Source organism: Neomonachus schauinslandi, chromosome 9, assembly GCF_002201575.2.
Source record: "Neomonachus schauinslandi chromosome 9, ASM220157v2, whole genome shotgun sequence".
Lineage (NCBI taxonomy): Eukaryota > Metazoa > Chordata > Mammalia > Carnivora > Phocidae > Neomonachus > Neomonachus schauinslandi.
In genome coordinates, this window is record NC_058411.1 from 103,285,410 (window position 1) to 103,309,569 (window position 24,160).

The following is a 24,160-nucleotide window of genomic DNA, read 5'->3' on the forward strand; positions in this document are numbered from 1 at the left end:
GGGCGCCGGGCGGGGGCGGGGGGCGGGGGCCGGAACCGGCCTCAGCTGGGGCCCGGCCAGCCCCCTCCCCCGCCCTCCTCGCGGTCTCCGGGGGAACGCGCAGCCAATCCCCGCCGCCCACTGCGGGCTCGCCCCGGCCCGGGCCGCGGCGCGCCAGCCTCCGGCGGGGCTTTTACCCTCTTTCCCTGGTCCTAACTCTCCCTCGTTTTGCTTTCCCCTTTCCCTACTGCACAAGTTTTTAAACTTTGATGAACTCGCCCAGTGAACTTTCTTAAAGGGTCCGTGCGCTCCGTGCTGTCCCGGCCCGCGGGAGGTGGAGCTGCGTGCGGGGCACCCGCGCTCCCTCGTCCCTAGTCATCCGTGGCCCGTCGGCCCCACGCGAGCGGCGCCCGAAGCGGGGCTCCTCGGTCGTCGGCTTCAGGAAAGAGCTCCCCTCGTACTCTGATATGGGGTTACAGTGTCCAGCGCACTCATTTCACCCCCAAATCCAGCTTCCTAGTCCCGGTCCACACTCCGAGCGCCGGACTGTTGGGGGTCGGGTTCTGAGGATGATGGCGGTCGGGAGCCCGACCCCTGGGCTTTGGCCCTGACTGGCCGTTGTTTTGCTGCGTGACCTTGAGGAAATCACTTCCCCTCTCTGACTTCAGGCTTCCAGCCCAGAGGGTGGGACTTAGATCTCAAACTCCCTTCCCGCTCCTAGTCACTGAATAGGACTCTGGGCGGGGAGACGAATCTTTGGGACCCAAATGGTTATTAGCCCCAGGAGGGGGTACCTCGAATGACCAAGATTCCATTCGCCTTCTTCCCCCCCAACCCCCACCCCCGCCTTGGGGTCCTCTCCTCCCTCGACTTAAATACCGCCCCCCCTAGACACACCTTTTCCCCTCCTCCTATTCAGAGCCGGAGGGCGGGGGGAGGGGAGAGCAGCCTCGCGTCTTGGGCGGGGCGGTGGTGACCCACTCCGCGGGTCTCGAGCGCGCGGTCCGCAGGCCCGTTTGCCTCTGACTTGAGAACCCGCGCGGATTTGGCCGGCCCCAGCCGCCACCTTGTAAAAACCCGTGCCCCGCTCGGGTCTCGCTTGAGATGCAGCAGCCCCGAGCCGAGCCGGGCGGAGGTCCTCGAGGACTGGGCCCTCCGCGTCAACCCCCGCCCCCCCCCCCGCCCCCGCCGGCCTGGGAATTCCAGCCGGGACCCCAGGGGATCCCGGCCAGAGGCTCTGTGTGGACTTGGGAAGACACTGCCGAGAGGTTAGGGGAATCCTCTGTGACCCCGGCCGGGATCAGGGGTCTCTGGGTGTGTTTCTGACCTTCCCCACCAAATCAGGTCGTGGTACCTGGGTTTTGAGATTGGAAGCAAGGCGTAGTGTCGGTGGAGTGGGAGAAGCTGGGTTTGCAGTCCTGAACCAATTGGGACCACGCGACCTTGGATTAGTGACTCAACCCTTCTGAGCCTCAATATGCCGACCTCTAAATAGGGCTGCCACCACCATATGGGAGTATCAAGTGTGGAAGTACACAGTGTCCCTGTCACTTAGTCTCCCCAACAAATTACAGTCTCCTTCCTAACCTGCCATTTCACAGATAAGTAAATTGAGGCCTAGAGATATGTGGTATCTTTCCCAGTGACATGTTCTTTCAGTAAATTGCTGAACACCTATTGTGTGTTGGGGACCCACTGTCTGCTCAAGACCAGGAGCACCCTGGTTTCCCACTCCCCACAGTGCCAACACTTGGCTCAGGCCCAGTTTTGAGGGGAACTGCCTCCTACGGGAATCAGGTACTCCTATTAGTGACAGGTGCTTCACTGAACCCAGAGTTTTCTAGGTTCTTCCGGCTTCTGGCACCTCCAGATGGAGCCAACCTGGTGAACCTACAGATATCCTGACCATCCTTCAGAGGCCTCAATCCACTCTGGCTGTAGTCCCACTCCTAAGCCCTCTTCCCTGGAATAGATCTTCTCATCAGGCATGCCTCCAACTTTGGCCCAGCAATATTCTTTCTTGATCCAAATCCTCCCCTCAAGATCCTTTTTCGCCCCACTTTTTCCAGGCAGAGGAGCTGGACCAGTTTTCTAAATTCAGGTATCCTACAGGAGTGAGTTTGAATTTTTCAAAGAGGAAGGGATTCTCATCTTGTCCTCAGGTCTTCATTTTATAGATGAGGAAGCTGAGGCCCAAAGAGGTGACAGATGGGGGCGCCTGGCTGGCTCAGACGGTAGAGCATGCCACTCTTGATCTCAGGGTCCTGAGTTTGAGCCCCATGTTGGGTGTAGAGATTACTTAAAAAAATAGAACAGGGTCCGCTATTGACCTTCATTACTATTTTTTGTGACATGAAGCTGATGATTTTTAAAATAATCTTTATTACTTTTCTGATGATAAGAGCAATACATGCTTATTGTTGAATAGTTGGAAGCTACCAGAATAGTTTAGAAAACAATTTGAAATCTGGAGAGCAAGATTATTGATATTTCCCTCTAGTCTTTTTGTCTGTGCCTTTTTAAAAAACAAAATTGCTGAACAATTTAAATACTCCTTTTTCTCTTAAATTTATCACAAACATTTCTTTTTAAGTTCTTTAGTCATATTTTCTTTTAAAGTAGGCTCCCACACCCAACGTGGGGCTCAAACTCATGACCCTGAGGTCAAGAGTGGCATGCTCTACCAACTGAGCCAGCCAGACGCCCCTCTTTAGTCATAATTTTGAATGATTGCTTAACTCCTATTGGATGTGCCAGAATTTATTTAACTTATCTCTTGTTAGGCATTTGCATGATTTCCAGGTTTTTTTCTTTTTTGCCTTCATAAGAAACACCCTTATATACAGATTCTTAATGCCTCCGAAAGCTTCGTGTATGTGTGACCAGACCTTAAGCACTTGAGGGGCAACAACTTATTCCTCTGTGTATCTTCGATAGTCCTGGGAATGGGAGAATCTCTGACCCCAAGGGGATTTGGAGATCATAGAAATGCAAAGCTCCCACCCAGCCTGGCATGAGTACCCATCAGTGCAGACTCAGGGTTGAGGCAGATGGGGCCAAAGAGAGGAGAGTTTGGGGTGTACAACTCTGGCAGATTGCCTGCCTGGAGGTTGGGAACATGTATCTTTGTCTTACCCAACTGTGACCTAGTAGCCCAGCGTCTAAGTAGCCTTTTCAGTGCCCCTCTCCTCTCCCAGTGCTCAGCTCCACATCACCTCTGAAATTCTCACATTTCTGTTCCCTTTGCCTGGAACCACCCCTCTTTCCCAGCTTCCTGATCTTTCTGATTGTTCTCAGAGTGCCTCCTCTGTGTTCTCTTGAGCCTGGGAATCCCTTGTCTTGCAGTCTTACCTACCAGATGGGAAAATTTCTGACTCTGAGCAGTGTTCACAAATCCTGCTAAGTGAATAGAACCTCAGCCCCCTCGCCTCTAGCAGATAGCTTGATGAGTGGTGGGCATTTGCAGTAGTAGGTATCCATAAATCTTTATTGAAATGGTACTGGGCCACTCCTGGGGCCTCTAGGTTATCTGGTGCCTGTCCCTTTCTCTCTGATTTACCGTACATACATTATCATATGATGGTTCATTCCTAGGGTAAGGAAAAGAGTCAGATGTCTTCACTCTTGAGAAACTCTGCCTGGGACCTGGCATCCTGAGGGCAGACCAGGCTACTTCCAGGCAGGCCCCCCATTCTAGCTCCACCTCCCCTGCCATCGGGAAAGCCTGGGTAATAAGAAGGCAAGTAGAGAGGGTGACCTTGAGGCCCAAAGGCTAGGATGTATCTGAGGTGTATTTTCTTGGCATTTATAGGTTTAAGTTCTACTTGGGTGCAAGCGGTCTCAGGAAGGGAAGGAGGGAGGATGCTGGCATTTATAAAGTGCTTACTTCTTCCTACCTTCCTACTTTGGGCGATGAATATGTCTTCTCATCCAATCCTCCCATTGTTCCTGCCATCCCTGGTTATAGATTAGAAAACTGGGCCTCAGAAGTATTAAGAGGAACTCACCTAGCTACTGGTGGATGGCATGGGTGGCGGGAAAAGCACGAAGCAGCCCTGTGATGGGATTTTGATCTGGTGACGTTGGACAGGTTACCAGCTGAGTATCAATCAGTTCATCAGTAAAATGGGGATACTAATGCACAACTTCAGGGATGTGTTATATAAGACAAATAACCTCATGGGAAGCTCTCGGGGGTTGTGATTTTTTTTTAATTTTTTGCTTTTTTCCTTTTTAAGATTTTATTTATTTGTCAGAGAGAGTACGAGCGCACAAACAGGGAGCAGCAGGCAGAGGGAGAAGCAGGCTTCCTGCCAAGCAAGCAGCCAGATGCGGGACTAGATCCCAGGATCCCAGGATCATGACCTGAGCCGAAGGCAGACAGTTAATCAACTGAGCCACCCAGGTGTCCCAGGGGTTGTGATTATTGCCCATGGTCCTGCTGCTAGTTTGAAGGTCAAGGTCAGAGTGGTGCAGGTCAAGATCAGAGACTGGGCCATTTCAGCCCAAAGTTTCTGAGCTCTGTCTTTGTCTTCTTGCCTCCCTTACTCTGGGCCACGTAGTAACCTAAATCACAGGTTCAAATCCAAGGCAAACAATATTTCTAAAATACCTATGCCAGAAGATCTAGGTTTGAGTCCAGGGGACCATAGAAACCTGGGTGACCATGAGCACGTAGCTTACTTTCTAAGGCTTTTTTTTTTCTTTAAGATTTTATGTCTTTATTTGAGAGAAAGAGCAAGAGTGCACAAGCAGGGGGAGCAGCAGAGGGAGAAGGAGAAGCCCCACATCGCTGAGCAGGGAGCCTGATGTGGGGCTCCATCCCAGAGTCCTGGGATCATGACCTGAGCCGAAGGCAGACGCTTAATAGACTGAGCCACCCAGGCACCCCAATGCTTAGTTTTCTCACAGTAAAACTAGAGATGCCTTTCAGGCTTTCATGAGTATTATCCAGGCTTTTGGGGGTGCTAAGTGAGATCCAGGCTCTGGAAGTTCTCTGATGGTTTCAAAGCTTAGGGCAACAGGAGGAGTGATTATAAAATCAGCAAAGGAATAGAACCAAGAACTTCACTTCGAATCCAAGAGGCAGTTATCTTCCCCACTTCCAAAAAACAAAAAAAAGTTATTCTATCCGCTGAAAATTAGGGGAGGACCCTGAGGACAGGGATGATGCCTTTTTTTTTTTTTTTAAATCTTTGAATCCTTGGTACTCAGCCCGGGTTCTTGTAGAAGGGGTTCAGTAATGACCATGGAATGAATGAAAGGCTTGGGTACCATGGAAAAATCCCTGAGAAAAGTATTTTTATACTAACATGTCAATGACTGCAGTTCCTCCCCCAAGATGGGAGAGAGAATGGGATGCCAGGAACCTGCAAGGAAAGCAGAAGATTAAAAAAACAATGATCAGGGGCACCTGGGTGGCTCAGTAGGTTAAGCATCTGCCTTCAGCTCAGGTCATGATCCCAGTGTCCTGGGATGGAGCCCACCATTGGGCTCCCCACTCAGGAGGGAGCCTGCTTCTCCCTCTCCCTCTGCCTGCCACTCCCCCTGCTTGTCCTCTCTCTCTCTCTCTGTCAAATAAATAAAATCTTAAAAAAAAAATTAAAAATTAAATAAAAAAACAATGATCAGGAGCCCAAAATGGGTGTCTTGGCAGGCCAAAGGTTCCTAGGCTGTGCTCTGGGCTCCCAGCTTACACCCTTCCTCTCAGCAGCCAGAGCCCCTGCCCCACTGCTAGTTTCTACCCAACTACTGACCAGTGGCCTTTGCAGATGGGGAAACTGAGGTTCAGCAGCTGAAATCAACTCACTTGAGGTCGCACAGCACGGTACTGAGTTCATTTCATACTTCCTACCTTTAATCTCAAAAGCAGGTGGCAGATCTTTTCTTACAGAGTCCTCAAATTTTATTCCCCAGAAAGTCTGCTTCAAAAAAAAAAAAAAGTTCTGGCAACGATTAAATGGTACTTGCTAAACTTTTACTGGTTTTGAGCCCTTCCCAGGGAACCAAAGGTCACTGAGAATGCCTCCCTGGCCTGCCTGCCTGTCGCTGGCCTCCCAGAGTTGGTGAGGGCAGACCCTCTAGACCAGATGAACTCTGTAGAATTGCCTTTCGTGCCCGGGAAGCTGACTCCACCGGGCAGTGTCTGAGAAAGACCAAGGAGCTGAAAGTAGGAATGGTTGCACCTGACCAGGGTCCAATGGGTCAAGTGGCAGCTGCATGGAGTGGAGTAGAGCAGGGCAAGGAAGGAATATGAGCGGGCATCACCCTCACCACTGAACGTGGCGGTCGGTGAGGCTCTCGTGTCCTCCATCTTTGCAATCTTTTTGGCCTTCCCCAAAGCCTGCTGTCCCAAGAGGAAGGTAGCAGCTGCCTTCATTCTCTCTAGGGCCTTAGGGATATAAGAAGGCAGGAGGGGGCGAGGACAGTGCCTCGCCCAAAGGAAGGCTTTCCCTGCGGTGGGTGTTAAGGCATTGCAGATCATAGAATCTGTGATAGAAGGGACCCTAGAGGGGCGCCTGGGTGGCTCAGTTGGTTAAGCGACTGCCTTCGGCTCAGGTCATGATCCTGGAGTCCCGGGATCGAGTCCCGCATCGGGCTCCCTGCTCGGCAGGGGGTCTGCTTCTCCCTCTGACCCTCCCCCCTCTCATGTGCTCTCTCTCATTCTCTCTCTCTCTCAAATAAATAAATTAAAAAAAAAAAAAAGAAGAAGGGACCCTAGAGGTCATCCAAGCCAGTGAACCTCACACTTGGCTGCAGGCCAGAATTGCCTTTGGAAAAGGACAGATTCCTACGCCCATCTGAAAACAACTACAGCTAAATCTCTGGGGACAGATCTTGGGCATCTCCTCATACTCTCAAAACTAGAACCCGGTGCAGCCACTCTGGAAAACAGTATGGAGGTTCCTCAAAAAGTTGAAAATAGAGCTACCCTACGACCCAGCAATTGCACTATTGGGTATTTACCCCAAAGATACAAATGTAGTTATCCGAAGGGGTATGTGCACCCCAATGTTTATAGCAGCAATGTCCACAATGGCCAAACTATGGAAAGAGCCCAGATGTCCTTCAACAGGTGAATGAATAAAGATGTGGTATATATACACGATGGAATATTATGCAGCCATTGAAAAAAAAAGAAATCTTGGCATTTACAACGACATGGATGGAACTAGAGGGTAATATGCTAAGCGAAATAAGTCAATCAGAGAAAGACAATTATATGATCTCACTGATATATGGAATTTGAGAAACAAGGCAGAGGATCATAGGGGAAGAGAGGAAAAAATGAAGACGAAACCAGAGAGGGAGACAAACCATAAGAGACTCTTAATCTCAGGAAACAACTGAGGGTTGCTGGAGTGGAGGTGGGGGTGGGAGGGATAGGGTGGCTGGGTGATGGACACTGGGGAGGTTATGTGTTGTAATGAGCACTGTATATTGTGTAAGGCTGATGAATCACAGACCTGTATCCTTGAAACAAATAATACATTATATGTTAATAGTAATAATAAAAAAAAACTAGAACCCGGGACCCGAATCCAGTCATCTGTATCAAACCCTTAAATCTCTACCAAAAGCTAATCCAGCCTCTGCCTGAACTTGGGAAGAAAGAACTCACACCCTCCACCCCAAACTGCTCATTGCATTGCTATACCTTCCAGCTCTGCTTACACCACTGTTGTTATCAGATAATGATTAGTGATCATTAACATCTGTCAAGTACTTGGCCGTTGACCCTTTGGCACAGAGGCTAAGCTTCCAATTTCTAGACTGAGACAGGCCTGGGTTCAAATCTGCAGCACTTTATATTTAGTTTTGTCACTTTGGGCAAAGTGACAAAGGACTCTGAGCCTCAGTTTCCTCATCTGTGAAATGGGGATACTTTGTGTAGAATCACGTAACGGTGCCTGACACCATGCTTGGCATTATGTCCTCTCAATTAAAAAGTTGTTCCTCCAGGGGCGCCTGGCTGGCTCAGTCTGTTAAGCATCTAGTGTAAAGCCACTAACCTAGGAAGCCAGCTGTGTGCCAAGCTCAAGCTTAGGCATAACACATCCCTTGGCTTATTCAACCCTCACACCTGGCCAGGTAGATGATTTTTCCTTAGTTTACATTTGAGGTGTAGAGAGGTTAAGTAACCTATACAACAATGCACAGCTGAAACTGACAGGCCTGGGATTTGATCTGAGGTCTCCCTCTACCCTGTACCCCATACCCGGAACCAGACTGGAACAAAGGAGTGGAATTTGAATTGAAGTCTAAGTCTGAAATGCAGTTTTCTTTAGAAATCATCTAGATAAATATTCGCTCATTTCTTACCTAACGATAATCCCTTGCATTGACAGTATGCTTTCTTCCCCCGTGAATGTACACCTTCATGTTTTTTCTATTTTTGTGGGGGGAAGTACTGATATTTGCTCATGGTACTCATGGCATAAAATTCGCAAGGTACAAAAGAATATTGAAAACAGTTTTCAGTTCTTAAGAAAGACACAGAATTACCATATGACCCAACAATTGCATTCCTAGATATGTACCCAAACGAATTGAAAACAGGTATTCTTTTTTTTTTTTTAAGATTTTATTTATTTATTTGAGAGAGAGAGAATGAGAGAAAGCACATGAGCAGGGGGAGGGTCAGAGGGAGAAGCAGACTCCCTGCTGAGCAGGGAGCCCGATGCGGGACTCGATCCCGGGACTCCAGGATCATGACCTGAGCTGAAGGCAGTCGCTTAACCAACTGAGCCACCCAGCGCCCAAAAACAGGTATTCAAACCAAAACCTGTACGTGAGTGTTCATAGCAGCGCTGTTACCAGTAGCCAAAAGGTAGACAACCAAATGTCTATCAACTTATGAATAGATAAACAAAATGTGGTACGTCCATATAATGGAATGTAAAATCCACGATGAGGATCGGCATGGATGAACCTCAGAACACACTAAATCAAAGAAGTCAGGCACAGAAGGTCACATACTGTATGACTCCAATTATATGAACTATCCAGAATGGGCAAATCCATAGAGACAGCAGATTAGTGGTTGCCAGGGGCTAGGGGCTCAGGATGGGTGGGGGATACTGCTACTGCGGATGGCGGGTTCTTTTTAGGGTGATGAAAATGTAGAACAACATTGAGGTGATGGTTCAACTGTATGGAAATTTTACACTTTATTTTTTTAAGATTTTATTTACTTGTCAGAGAGAGCACAAGCAGGGGAAGCTGCAGGCAGAGGGAGAAGCAGGCTCCCCACCAAGCAAGGACCCCAGGATCATGACCTGAGCCCAAGGCAGCCGCCTAACCAGCTGAGCCACCCAGGCATCCCTTTCTTTAAGATTTTATGTATTTATTTAAGAGAGAGAGCAAGCACAAGGGGTGGGGGGAGAGGGAGAAGCTGAGCAGAGACCCTGATGCGGGTCTCAATCCCAGGACCCCAAGATGATGACCCGAGCCGAAGGCAGAGGCTTAACCAACTGAGCCCCAGAAATTGTACACTTTAAAATGGTTCATTTTGTGTTATGTGAATTTTACCTCAACTTTATTAAAAGAGAATTGAACATTGAGTCTCTCCCCCCAATCCTATCCCCTAGCAACTGATACACAAAGAGATATTCTGAGCATTTATAAACATTTGTGTGTACAGTTTTTCATATAAATGGCAGCATCTTGTATATGTCATTCTGTACCTTGTTTCTTTCACTTAACAGATTTTGGAGATTATTCTACATAAGCACTTACAGACTTGCTAGGCTCTTGGCTTTAACATCTCTCTACTGTTCCATTTTCTAGATGTGCCCTGGTTTATTTAGCCTGTCTGTCCCCTTTTGATGGACATTTAGATTGTTTCCAGTATTTTGCTATTTCAAATAAGGCTGCCATGAATAGCTTTGTACATGGGTCATTTCACACATGCCTCTATCTGCAGGGACTTCCTAGAAATGGAGTTGCTGGGTCAAAGGGCATGCACATTTTAATTTTTCCAGTTGCAAAAATAACACATTCTTGTTACACAAATTTCAAACAACTCTAAAGCTCATAGGCTAGAAAGGGAAAGAAACTCTGCCCACAACCCCTATCCTCCCTCTTCTTCATCTATCCCCCTTTTCTGTGCACTTCCTCCTTGGCCCCTGGTCTGCAGCTCTCAGAGCCTTCCCTGCCTGACCGATTCTGGGTCTCCCCTCCACCCGCCCCCCTTCCTTCCCTCATCCCTCAGTAGAGACTTTCTCATCTGTCCCCAGGGCCTGGGCTGGGACTTAGGCTCATGGTCAAATATAGCCTGCTACCACCAAACCTACAAATGGCAGGTCCCTGGCAAATGCTTTCAAATCATAAAATGACCAAACCAAAAGATGAGGGGTTTCTCACCCAAACCTCATATTCCACCTTACATAGGAGGCAACTGAGGCCCACAGAAGGGAAATGTGGCTCAGTGAGTGGGTTTATAGAGCCAGGAAGAGAAAGCCACATTGCCTGACACCCTGTTCAGGAGTCAATAATTATTGAGTACCATAAGTGCCCACTGTGTCAGGCACTGTTCTAGGCACTAGGCTCTAGCAATGAATGAGACAAACTTCACATTAGTTTCAGGGAGACCAACAAAAAACAAGTGAACAAATATTTCACCTGGTGGTTAAGTGCCATGTAAGAATAAAGAGTGACTTGAGGGCGCCTGGGTGGCTCAGATGGTTAAGCATCTGCCTTCAGCTCAGGTCATGATCCCAGGGTCCTGGGATCGAGTCCCGCATCGGGCTCCCTCTCCTTGGGAGCCTGCATCTCCCTCTGCCTCTCTCTCTCTGTCTCTCATGAATAAATAAATAAATAAAATCTTAAAAAAAAAAAAAGAGTGAGTTGAGCCCAGGAATTTTAATTGGGTGGTGATATGTGAGCTAGAACCTGAATGACAGGAAAGTGGGTGGCTCAGTCATTAAGCATCTGCCTTCGACTCAGGTCATGATCCCTGGGTCCTGGGATCGAGCCCTGCATCGGGCTCCCTGCTCCACGGGAAGCCTGCTTCTCCCTCTCCCACTCCCCCTGCTTGTGTTCCCTCTCTCGCTGTGTCTCTCTCTGTCAAATAAATAAATAAAATCTTTAAAGAAAAAAAAAGAAAGTGCCAGCTAAGCCAGCACATGCAAAAGTCCTGAGGTAGGAAGAATATCTGTGTATTCAACAGACAAAAAGAAGGTGCACAGGGCTAGTCACTTAAGGGCCCTGGAGGCAGAGTGAAGTCATTCTTCAAAGCCATAAGGCCGGCTTTGACTGTCCCCCCAAGCTTTGCCCCCAGTAGCTCACAGCCTGGAGGACACAGAAGGGGTTCCTTGCACCCTCGCTGAATGAATGAATGAATGAGCACTGTGTGTTAAAGGTGAGTGGAGAAGCACAGAGGTGTGTTACTGAATCCTTGAATAGACATAGATTCAAACCCCAGATTACTAGCTGTGTGGCTTAGGGCCTGCTGTTTACCTGAATAATTATGGCAGCCATTCTTCCTGGACTTTGTGAGCTATACAGTTAACATCCGTGTTGCAAATCTGCCCTTGTAGCTGTAGTGAGAAAGCAGCCAGACAATACAAAAACAAAGGTGTCACTGTGATCCCATAAAACTTTATTTGCAAAACCAGGCTGTGGGCCAATCCGTATCTTAGAGAGCACTTCAAATGTACCAGGTACGGTTGTAAGACCCTTATGTATATTAACACCTGTATAATGAGGAGCTCAACAGATAAGTTGTTCTGTATCTCATGTGGGTCTTGGACACCACTGAGATTCAGGTGGTGTCTGGATGTTCTCTCCAGAAATCTACACACACACACACACACACAGTTGTACACACAGCTCCAGGGTTAAAGACCTTCTGAGGCTTTTGTGGGCCCCCTGGATGGATAATCCTGAAGACCCTTTCTGCCTCAGACAGTATCCAGGTGGTAGTGCTAGGAACTGTGGAATGGCAGTGGGAAGGCTCTGAGAGACAGTGAGGGAACCAGACCTCCAGAGTGGAGGTTGTGGCTGGGACAGTGGTGGAGTACCTAGTTGAGAAGAGTCTATAGCGTGAGCCCCTGGAGGGCTTCCTTCCCAAAGTGAATGGCAGAAAAAGCCTAGCCTGGGGAGGAGCCCAGCAGGAGCCCCTCTTAGTCCTGTCTCCTGGCAGCAGCTATAGGTCAAGTACATCTCTTCAACTCTGCCTCCACTGTAAAATGAAGGACTTGGGTTAGACTCATTCCTTCCAGCTACAGGTGTTTATGGGCACCTACTGTAGACCACAGACTCCACTGGAACTCACCGGTGATGAAGCAACCTCAAGAACAAAGAACTATGCACAAACAGAATGAGAAGCCACTTGTGGCCTTCAGCCAGACTCGGGGGGGAAGGCCCCTGGGAGGCCACGGCGCGAGAGCCAGACCCTGAAGATGGGCCAGGCAGAGGAAAGGACATGGGTGTAGGAAAACTCTGAGTGTGGAGGGCCTGGTTTGGCTGGAGCGTCAGGTGAACAGAGAAGAACTCTCAGGAGGAAGGCAAGAAGGAGAATTGGGTCCATGAGTGGTTAGGGCCCTGGTGGGAGCTAGACCAAGGGTCTCGAGGGGTGACAACTGTAGGGCCTTACAGTAGAGAAAGAGACAAGCACTGGGCCTCACAGAGCTTTGTAGGAGGAGAGCAGGAGGGAGTAGGAGGCCTGGGTGGAGGGCACCAGAGGCAGGACAGAGAAGAAAGCCAGATTTGATAGGACATTTGTCTCCTGGGCTGGAAATGGGAGGCTGGAGCTGGGAACAGATTAAGGAAAAGCCTACCCAATGTGAATGGTAGGCAGTAGCTGCCTTCTCAGGAGAGATATTGGTAGGTGCTGCAGGAAGCAAATTTGGGAGGTTCCATTGCTCCCTTTCCACCGTTAACACTTCTGGGAGGCCCACAATGCATGTTAGCATGTGAAAGGCTCACAGCGGGCAATGAGACACCGGTTTAGCTGTTTCTACAGGCTGTTGGGTCTGGGGGCTCATGGAGGCTCACGTGTGGACTTAAACTGGAAGAACATTTCAGGCAAAATAAATAAACCTAAGCAGGCATCAAAAAGATTTAACCATCAGAGCACCTGACTAGCTCAGTTGGTGGAGCATTTGACTCTTGACCTTGGGATCGTGACTGGGAGCCCAAAATTGGGTATAGAGATTACTTAAAAAGATTTAACCATCTGACAAAGTTGAGTATATTTTTTAAATGTTTTGAAGTACCGTAGCTTCAGTTAGAGGGATGGATGGACTAAGTGTCACGCTGCTTAAAGCAACCTGAGCCTTGTCCATCTCTAGTGAAACCCATCTCCCCTCAACATTCTAACCCAAGAGATTGGGGTTGTTATCCCTGTTCCAGATGAGGCCACTGTGGCTCAGAGAAGTTTAGAAGCTGCCCCAAGATCACACAGCAGGAAAGTGGGGAAGCCAGGGCAGGACTAGAACCCTCCTTGCTCTTAAACTCCAGGACATACAATCTGGCAATTAAATTTAACTCTTACGAAGTTGGGGTTAAAAGTAGAAGCAACAGGGGTGCCTGGCTGGCTCAGTTGGTAGAGTGTGTGACTCTTGACCTTGGGGTTGTGAGTTCGAGCCCCACGTTGGGTGTAGAGATTACTTAAAAATAAAATCTTAAAAAAAAAAAAAAGGAGTGACATTAAATCCATGGTTGGCGGACAAAGCATGTACGTCCATGTTGCCCACCCCCATGTCAGTGCAGATGGCCTGTCTGCCACCCGTCCTTAGCCCCCAGCTCTTTCAGAGTTGCGGGCTGTCCTGAGACACCGAAACCAGGAGAAATGGCAGGGTGTCAGGCCTGGTGCCGCCGATAGAAATAGGCAAACTGAGAAGAGGGAACAATTTAGCAGGATGATTTTAGTTCATTGTCATCAGACACACTTGGATCCACCACTTATCAGCTATGTGATCTGGGACAATGAATAAACTGTCATTTAAGTGAAATGGGGATAGGAGCGGTACCTACCCTGAAACGTTTATGAAAATGAAATCAGTACTGTATGTGTATGTGGCCGAGGCTTTTGATTGTTAGTGTTGATTATCCTCAGGTGGCTGGGGTGGGTCCTGAGGTTTCTTTGGCTCTCTGCAGGACTCTAATGAGTTCACATTTTGAGTCTAAGATCTCCCAAGGTGTTGGAGCTGCAGGATAAGGGGTCAGAAGGGTGGGGCGGAAACTGGTCTGAGTCTGCAGCACAGCTCAAAGGTGGTCTCTGGGTATCTGGAGCCAGAGCAGGGGGCAGGGCATCTTCTGCAGAGGAGCTCAGAGATGCTACCTGAGCTCTTTTCCCTTCTCAGTCCCTGCTAAGCACTCACCAACCAAGCCCCTCTCCCCACACTCCGTTTGAAGTCACCCTTGGAGAGGGAGCAAGCCAGGGCTCTGGCGTCAAAACACTAGAGGTCACATCTTGCTCTGTCAAGCTCTGTGAACGTGGGCAAGTCAGTCAATGTCTCTCATTGGCCATTTCCCCATCTGTGCAATGGGATATAGAATAATGCTAATCCCAGGGGAGAGGTTGAGAAGGTAGGTCTACATTGTAAAGAGAGGCTATGAAAGCACTATTAAACTTTAAAGGTCACACAAATGCTGAGCGTACCTTTTTTTACAGAGCTGGTATCATTGGCACCTCTTCCGTGAAGCCTTCCTTGGACTGCCCAGTTGGAAGAGATTTCTTCCTCCACTGATTTCCCACTGCTGCTCACCTGAACATTACAAAAATAGATGCTGCCCCCATCAAGAGGCACAATTCTGAGTACAGAACATGCCAGGTCTCCTGAGTTCCAGTTAATGTGTTGGTCGTTTCTCTTGGCACTCCTCTTGTGGTCTGTCCACCAAGCACTTTCCTAACACTTGTCCTGTTCTCCCTCTGCAGGAAGTAAGACCAGTCAGGTTCATCCTGTGTGGCTCTGCCCCCTGAACACATACCTTGAGGCACCGTGGAGTCCTTAACCCAAGTGGGCCAATAGGGTCTTTCCCTGAGAATTTACATTTGGATCTGTGATTGACAGGGAGTCAATTCAGCATCTCCGAGTATTTTTAAGTAATCTCTATACCCAATGTGAGGCTTGAACTTACAACCCTGAGACAAAGAGTTGCATGCTCTACCGACTGAGCCATCCAGGTGCCCTGAGATTGAAGCATTAATTTAAGAAATTACCCATAGCCTCAGATAGTTTCAGTGATGAATTCTACAAAATATTTAAAGAATATGGCTCCATTTATATAAAATTCTATAAATGCGAACTAGTCTATAGTAACTGAAAGTGGCTGCCTGGGCTGAGAGTCAGCGGGGAGCTGGAGGGATTAAGGGGGGGCAGGAGGAAACTTTTGTGGGGGATGGATATGTTCATTATCTTGAATGTGATGATGGTTTCACAAATGTATGCCTATGGCAAAACTTACTAAATTGGACAGCTATATATTGCCATCTAAGCACTGCTTTAGCTGCATCCCATAAGCTTTGGTACAGGATTTTAATTTATTTCAAAGTATTTTCTACTTCCCTTGTGATTTCTTTTTTGGACCATGGCTTATTTCAGAGTTGTTGCTTAATTTCCACATGTCTGTGAATTTTCCAAATTTCCTTTTGTCATTAATTTCTAATTTCATCCCATGTGGTCTCACTTTCATTTTTATTTTTGAAAGATCTTTTTTTTTTACCTAGGTAAACATTTTTTACCTACGTAAAGATTTTTTTTTTGACTATTATAAAAGTTTATTTAACAAAAAAGTTCAGTATGAAAATGCACACGACCTGATTTTTATATTGTAGTAAAACAGGTACTATGGAGGGGACATGTGGAAGCAGTTGATTTCTTCTGATGAACACACCCATTGTTTATACTCGCTCCAAGGCTTCTAACATGATGATACTATTTCCTCGTATTACCACCATTCCAATATTATTCTGTTGCCCACTAGTTGCCATCTCCACACATTCATCTATCACAAGATTCATAAACGGATCGAACCCCCGCAATATTCCTTGGACATGCCTGCCACCATTTAATTTCAATGACAATTTCTTGTCCATAAATTTTTTCAACTCGGGAGGGTGAGCTTTGCTCATGGTGTCCACTCCGCGAGTTCAAAGATGCCTCCAAACGGAATTCGTGGCGTCCCTCACGCTCCCCTGGTAGGCCCCATGATTTTTTTTTTTTAACCTAGGTAAACATTTTAGGTTGATGTTGTATTTTTTTTCTTTCTGTATTTTATTTTTATTTTTTTAAGTTTTATTTATTCATTTATTTTTTTTTTAATTTTTATTCTTATGTTAATCCCCATACATTACATCATTAGTTTTAGATGAAGTGTTCCATGATTCATTGTTTGTGCATAACACCCAGTGCTCCATGCAGAACGTGCCCTCCTCAATACCCATCACCAGGCTAACCCATCCTCCCACCCCCCTCCCCTCTAGAACCCTGTTTGTTTTTCAGAGTCCATCGTCTCTCATGGTTCGTCTACCCCTCCGATTTCCCCCGCTTCATTCTTCCCCTCCTGCTACCTTCTTCTTCTTCTTTTTTTTTTTTCTTAACATATATTGCATTATTTGTTTCAGAGGTACAGATCTGAGATTCAACAGTCTTGCACAATTCACAGCGCTTACCAGAGCACATACCCTCCCCAGTGTCTATCACCCAGTCACCCCATCCCTCCCACCCCACCCCCCACTCCAGCAACCCTCAGTTTGTTTATTTATTCATTTATTTAAGTAATCTCTACACCCAAAATGGGGTTTGAACTCACGACTGATCCAGCCAGGCACCTCTCTTTCTGTATTTTAAAGATGTGGCTCCACTGTCCTCTTCCTTGCATGCTTTCTGACAAAAAAACCTGTTAGCATTATTTTTGTTTGTATGTAATATGTCTGGCTGCTTTTATTTATTTATTTATTTTTTATTTTTAAGTAAGCTCCATGCCCAGCATGGAGCCCAACACAGGGCTTGAACTCATGATCCTGAGATCAAGACCTGAGCTGAGGTCAAGAGTCAGATACTTAATCGACTGAGCCACCCAGGTGCCCCACTCTAGCTACTTCTAAATCTTTCCCTTTATCACATTTTAAAAACAACTTATGATATACCTTGGTATAGGTTTTATGGAGGGGAGGGGGCTGGGTCCACTGTATTTTATTGGTGTACATGATATGGAAGGTTCCCTAAGCCCCTCCCCCTCTTCAGGGATTCTGGGATGGAAACTGTATAGAATCTCAGTGTATTGGGAAGTTGAGTTGGGGTAAACCCTCTCAAGCAGCTGAGGGTCTCTCTCTTGTGTTCTTGCTGGGGCTGTTGGTCTAGGAGACTCTTACTCCTTGGAGGCCATGTGGGCCCTAAGGTCTACCACCCTATTGCTATAGTGAAATTCACTGTTGTACCAGGAAATGAGCTTGGCAAAGTGATCACTGAGGGCAACACAAGCCCCAGCATCCAAGGTGGAAGAGAGGGTATCCCTGTTAAAGTTGCAGGACAAACCTGGTCCTCAGTGCAGCCCAGGATGCCCTTGAGGGGGCCCTCCAATGCCTGTTTCACCACCTTCTTGATGTCATCAGATATGGCAGCTTTCTCCAGGCGGCAGGTCATATCCTGCTGACACATTGAGAGTGGAGACGTGGAAGACCATGTTTGTGAGCTTCCCATATAGCTCAGGAATTACCTTGCCCTCAGCTTTGGCAGTGCCAGTAGAAGCAGGGATGATGTTCTGGGCAGCCCATGGCCATCATGCCACAGCGAGGTCATCCACAGTCTTCTGGGTGGCAGTGATGGCATGGATTGTGGTCATGAGTCCCTCCCTGATACTAAGGTTGTCATGGATGACATTGGCCAGGATGGGCCAAGCAGCTGGTGGTGCAGGAAGCATTTGAGGGTCTTGAGGGAGTTGTCATAGTTCCCATGGTTCATGCCCATCACAAACATGAGGGCATCAACAGAAGGGGCAGAGATGGTGACCCTTTGGATTCTACCTTCAAGTGAGCCCTAGCCTTCTCCAAGGTAGTAAAGACACTAGTGGACTCTACATACTCAGCACCAGCATCACCCCATTTGATATTGGTGGGATCTCACTCCTGGAACATGGAAATGGGCCTTCCCTTGATGCCCATTCTTAGCTTTGACTGTGCCATTGAACTTGCCACGTGTGTAATCTTACTGGAGCATGTAGACCACATAGTTGAGATCAATGAAGGGGTCATTGATGGTAACATTACTGCCCTTAGGGCCCTGGCTGGCACAGTTGGTAGAGCATGCAACTCTTAATCTCAGGGTTGTAAATTCGAACCCCACATTGAGTGTAGAGATTACTTAAAAATAAAACCTTAAGGAATGCCTGGGTGGCTCAGTCGGTTAAGCGTCTGCCTTCGGCTCAGGTCATGCATGATCCCAGGGTCCTGGGATCGAGTCCCACATTGGGCTCCTTGCTCAGTGGGGAGCCTGCCTCTCCCTCTGCCTTTGGCTCCCTCTGCTTGTGTTCTCTCTTTCTCTGACCAAAAAAAAAAAAAAAGTAGCCCTGATGACCAGGTATCCAATATGGCCAAATCCATTTACCACAATCTTTACCATTGTGTCCCAGGGACCCAGCTGGCCCTGCACAAGAAGATGTAGCTGTCTGTTGAGCTGGGAGGAGAGCTTGGTATAGTTTTTTTATGTGATTGTGGTTGGGGTTCACTAAGTATCTGAGATCTATGGATTTATCAAATTTTTCAATCAAAATTTTCATCAAATTTAGAAGTTTTTCAGTTACTTTTTTTCCTTTTCCTTCAAGTATTTCTTTTTCTTGTCCTCTTCCCTCTTTGGGGGACTCTAGTTACACAAATATATTAGGTCACATGACTCCCAATGCCATGTTATTATTAATTTGAAGCCTTTTTTCTTTGTGTATTTCATTTGGGATAGTTTCTGTTACTATGTATTCAAGTTCACTAGTCTTCTGCCACATCTAATGTTCCATTAATCCATCTAGTGTATTTTTTATATCAGACATTATAGTTTTCAGCTTTAGAAATCCAATTTGGGTCTATTAAAAAATATCTTCTATTTCTCTACTTAACATGGTCAGCCTTTGCTTTATCTTCTTGCACATATGGAACATAGTTATAATAACTGTTTTAATGTCTGTCTCCTAATTCTATCATCTGGGTAACTTCTGGGTAGGTTTCAACTGATCAGTATTTTCTTTTCATTATGGGTCATACTTTCCCGTTTCTTTGTATACATGCAAATTTTTATCAGTTGCCAGACATTGTGAATTTTATTTTGTTAGATGCTGGACATTTTTGTATTCTTATCAGTATTCTTGAGTTTTGTTCTGGGATGCAAAAGCACTTGGAAACAGTTTGGTCCTTTTTCAAATCTTGCTTTTGTTAGATGGGGCCAGAGCAGTGTTTTGTTTTCACCCACTTCTGAGTCAAAAGGTCTGGTGAGTGCTCCACTCAATGCCCCATTAATTGTGAGGTTTCCACTCTGGTTTGTGGGAGCCAGCACTATTCTCAGCCTTGTGTGAGCTCCAAGGATTATTCTCTCTAATCGTATTGGTTGATTCTAACGGTGCTTTTTTTTTTTTTTTTTTAAGATTTTATTTATTTATTTGACAGAGAGAGACACAGCAAGAGAGGGAACACAAGCAGGGGGAGTGGGAGAGGGAGAAGCAGGCTTCCCTCTGAGCAGGGAGCCCGATGTGGGTCTTGATCCCAGGACCCTGGGATCATGACCTGAGCCGAAGGCAGACGCTTAACGACTGAGCCACCCACGCGCCCCCTAACCGTGCTTTCTAGTAGTATCTTCACATGCAGGCACCAAGCTGAATGACTGAAGACCTACAGTCTGTAGTGCTCCAGAATTCTCTCTGGGTGCAACTCGTTCTTTTTTGGTTCTCCGCTTTGTGTCCCCAGACTCCTGACTTCATCTTGTCAGTGCAGGGAGAATGCCAGACCCCACCTGCTCTCCTCTCCCTATGCTCTGGTCTGGAAACGTTCTTCAGGAAGTAAAGTGGGGCATCCGTAGGGCTCTCCTCATTGGTTTCCTGACTCTCAGGAGTCACTGCTTTTCATTGTCTAGTGTCCAGTGTCTTGAGAACCATTGTTTCATATATTTTTGGGGGTATTTTAGTCATCTTAGGTGGGGACATAAATCCAGTCTTGGTTACTCCATCTCAGCTGGAAGCAGAAATTCTCGTGATGGTTTGTTCATTTGTCCAGTGGGCACTTACGGGGGGAGAGCTTGCTGAGGCCTCCCTCGCAGTGGTCTGTGGCTCTCCAGACACTCCAGATTTTCCTCTCTCAGGGCCTTGGTGTGGGCCCTTTCCTCTGTCTGGACTGCTCTGTTTAGCTGTCCTTCCCTCTCTCAGCTCAGAGGCCTAATCTGACTACTCTGTGTAAAGTGAATCGCTCTCTTTTTTATTTCCCATCACACTTCTGCTTTCCTTTACAAGTTCTTTTACTAGAGTGGAGGCAGGTATTTCTGTCAGATTCGCTGGAGCCAGCTCAGGGCCAGGCACACTATAGGTGTTCAAGGAATATTTATTGAATGACTAAGGTCTTTGTATATTTCATGGTACCTGTCATATAACAGAGCTCGGTCAAACCGGGTTGCTTGGCTATGGGAGCACAGCTCCCTGCCTGAGGTCCCCAGCAGGGAAGGGATGCAGGGCCCCTGGACTGAGGCCACACTCTCCTTAGTGATAACTGAAGGCCCCCGGGTGCCGGCCAGGGGAGGGCTGACAGGTGGGGCTGATGAGTTCCAGACCCAGGCCTCTGGGCCCCGGCACAGCCCGACAGAACCGGACGCTGGGCAGGAGCCAGAGCCAAGCTTCCATGACGTGGCTGCCTTCAAGGGCCATGCTCCTCCCTAGGCCCTTGGTGGGGCTTCAGGTCTCACCCACGCCTCTCAGAGCTGTGTGCCACTGGGCCCTGCAGAAAGATGGAGCCGTCCTCCCTGGTTCGAGTCCCAGATCTGGTTGTGTGACCACTGACAACTATCAGAACACTCACAGAGTTGGCCCTATAAAGTCAAAAGTACTCTGTACACTGAAAACCTCTGTAAACCGAAGTCAAGTGCTCACTGAACTGGCAAGGCCTCAGGAAACTTCTGTTCCGAAGCCCTACTTTTGACAAAAGGAGAGCCTGAGGTTTAAATGAAATAGTGTGTGTAGACTGTTTAGCACCAGGTTTGGACTTTGTGTTTTTTTTTTTTTTTAAAGATTTTTATTTATTTATTTGACAGAGAGAGACACAGCGAAAGAGGGAACACAAGCAGGGGGAGAGGAAGAAGCAGGCTTCCCACTGAGCAGGGAGCCTGATGTGGGGCTCGATCCCAGGACCCTGGGATCATGACCCAAGCCGAAGGCAGACGCTTAACGACTGAGCCACCCAGGCGCCCTGAGAGACTTTGTGTTTTTATTCTAGCTACTAACCACCTGCCTACCTCTGGCTGAGCAGCCTGTGCCTCAGCGCCTTCCTGCTTCCCAACAGCGCTTCCTGCCTCAGCTGGGGGCATTGATCCATCTGGGTTTGTTTGTTTGTTTGTTTGTTTGAAGATTTTATCTATTTGTGAGAGAGCGAGAGCAAGCAGGGGGAGGGAGAGGGACAAGCAGACTCTGCACTGAGCGTGGAGCCTGAAGTGGGGCTCAATCTCAGGACCTCGAGGAGTTGGACATTCAACTCACTGAGCCACCCAGACACCCCCATATGTTTTGGTGGTTTTTTTTTTTTAAAGATTTTATTTATTTATTTGAGAGAGAGAGAATGAGAGAGAGCAAGCACATGAGAGGGGGGAGGGTCAGAGGGAGAAGCAGACTCCCCGCTGAGCAGGGAGCCCGATGCAGGACTCGATCCCGGCACTTCAGGATCGTGACCTGAGCCGAAGGCAGTCGCTTAACCAACTGAGCCACCCAGGCGCCCTGTTTTGGGTTTTTTTTAAGATTTTTTTTTATTATTTGAGAGAGAGCCCACACACAAGCATGTGAGCTGAGGGGAAGAGCGGAGGGAGAGGGAGAAGCAGACTCCTCGATGAGCAAGGAGCCCAACTGGCTCCATCCTGGGACCCTGGGATCATGACCTGAGCCGAAGGCAGATGATTAACTGACTGAGCCACCCAGGTGCCCCCCATCTGTCTTCAACAAGGATTATAGTTACCATTTTTTGAGCATTTATGAGGTACCAGGCCATGAGCTAAGCATTCTGCATGGATCACTTAATTCTTTTGTCATAGGATGAGATATTATTGTCCCCATTTTACTGATGAGGAAGCTGAGGCTCAGAGACATTAAGTAATCTCCCCAAGGCCCTATAATTAGTAAGTGGCTGAGAGTGTTTAGACCCCAGAATGGGAAGTCTCCAAGTGTCTACGTTCTGATTTCTCTTCCCTTAGATGTCTCTTCTAATAACTTATATTTCCTGCTGGCTATTCCTTCCTGGGTCTTTGGGAAGGTTTCTGAGAATCCACTTGGTCAGTCACCAGAAGAGGGCAAGACATGGTCTAAAACCTCCAGCTGAAAGCCTGCTGTGAGGCCTAGCTAGGAGTCTATTTTTTTAATTTTTATTTATTTATTTTTAAAGATTTTATTTATTTATTTGACAGAGACACAGCGAGAGAGGGAACACAAGCAGGGGGAGTGGGAGAGGGAGAAGCAGGCTCCCCACTGAGCAGGGAGCCCAATGCAGGGCTCAATCCCAGGACCCTGGATCATGACCCGAGCCGAAGGCAGACGCTTAATGACTGAGCCACCCAGGCGCCTCTAGCTAGTAGTCTTTAATTTAGAGCTGGCAGTAAGGATATCTCTGAGGGTCAAAGATAATCCCCTGTCAAAAACACTGCCCTGGGGGATGAAATCAGGTGTGGGCAGGAGCCCACAGACCCAGCTATTGTCTCAGCAAGTGTCCTGCCAGCCTGCTCTCTAGAGGCCCCCAGTTATACCTTCCCCCTGGGATGGCGGGAGCTGCAGGTGGAGACAGGCCAGTAGAGTCCAGCCCTGCAGGAGCTCCACACGGGCGAGGTCACCTCTGATGGGGCCACTGGGAGGCTGGCCTCTCTAAGAGGGGGTGAAACTGGAACCAGCTTCGAAGACCTTGCCAATTTGGATGAAGGAGAGTGGTGGTGGGATGGGCAGCCTTTCTAGCACAGAGAAGCCAGGAGTGCTGGTCAGGCCATCCAGCCTTTCCCAGGCTCTTCACATGTATCCCAGCATGTCTACACCACGGCCCTACTAGTGAGGGGTTATTAGTGCCACTTGGCAAATGACGAAACCGAGCACAGGGTCCAAGACTGCAGGCAGGATGTGCTGAATGCCAGATGATGAGGTGGGTCATTCTAAGGGAGGCCATGGGGGACCACAGGAGGTTCCTAAAGCCTCAGGACGTTACCTGGGCAGTGTGTGGGGTGGAGGGGAAGAGTGGAGGCCGGAGACAGTGCAGAGACTGTTGGAGCAATCTCAATGGGCTATGAGGGAGGTCTGGACCAGGGCAAGAGCTGGGAAATAGAGGCCTGGGGGGATGGGGCTGGGCTGATGGAAGGTGCAGGAGGTCTGAATGGGAAGGGGTCTCAGAGATCATCTACCCAAGCCACCTGTTTTATACAAGGAAACTGCGGCCCAAGGAGGGAAAGGGGCTTACCTAAGGACACACAAGAGGTTAATAATAGAGCCACACTGGAGCGCCTGGCTGGCTCAGTCACTAGGGCATACAACTCTTGAGGTCATGAGTTTGAGCCCCACATTGAGCATAGAGTTTACTTTTAAAAAGTTTTTAAGGGGCGCCTGAGTGGCTCAGTCGTTAATCATCTGCCTTCGGCTCAGGTCATGATCCCAGGGTCCTGGGATCGAGCCCCACATCGGGCTCCCTGCTCCGTGGGAAGCCTGCTTCTCCCTCTCCCACTCCCCCCCACTTGTGTTCCCTCTCTCGCTGTCTCTCTGTCAAATAAATAAATAAAATAAAATAAAAATAAAGTTTTTAAAATAGTAGAGCCACGCTAAAAAAAAAAAAAAAAAACCAAAACCCTAGAAGCTCAAGGACACCCCCATGAAATACGGAGCCACGTTTTCTCCTATAATAGACCACCCTCCCCCAGGGATCAAGCCCTTACCTGGGGTTATCAAGGGTCCCAGTATGATCCAACTTAGCTTCTGTCTCACTGTGGGACCCCAGAGCCTCCCCTCTCATTCCCTGGGTCCCAGTTAGCTC

At 47.9% G+C, this 24,160-nt stretch overlaps 1 protein-coding gene and 1 pseudogene across 1 annotated transcript; both read right to left on the minus strand.

Moving 5' to 3' along the window:
* Positions 1-15,693: 15,693 nt before the first annotated feature.
* Positions 15,694-16,118, minus strand: LOC110583961 (small nuclear ribonucleoprotein G). Its single transcript, XM_021694004.1, has one exon. The coding sequence runs from the start codon at positions 16,058-16,060 to the stop codon at positions 15,830-15,832; it is 231 nt and encodes a 76-aa protein (XP_021549679.1). The 5' UTR covers positions 16,061-16,118; the 3' UTR covers positions 15,694-15,829.
* Positions 16,119-17,298: 1,180 nt separating this feature from the next.
* On the minus strand, positions 17,299-18,548 carry LOC123325703 (annotated as a pseudogene).
* Positions 18,549-24,160: the final 5,612 nt, after the last annotated feature.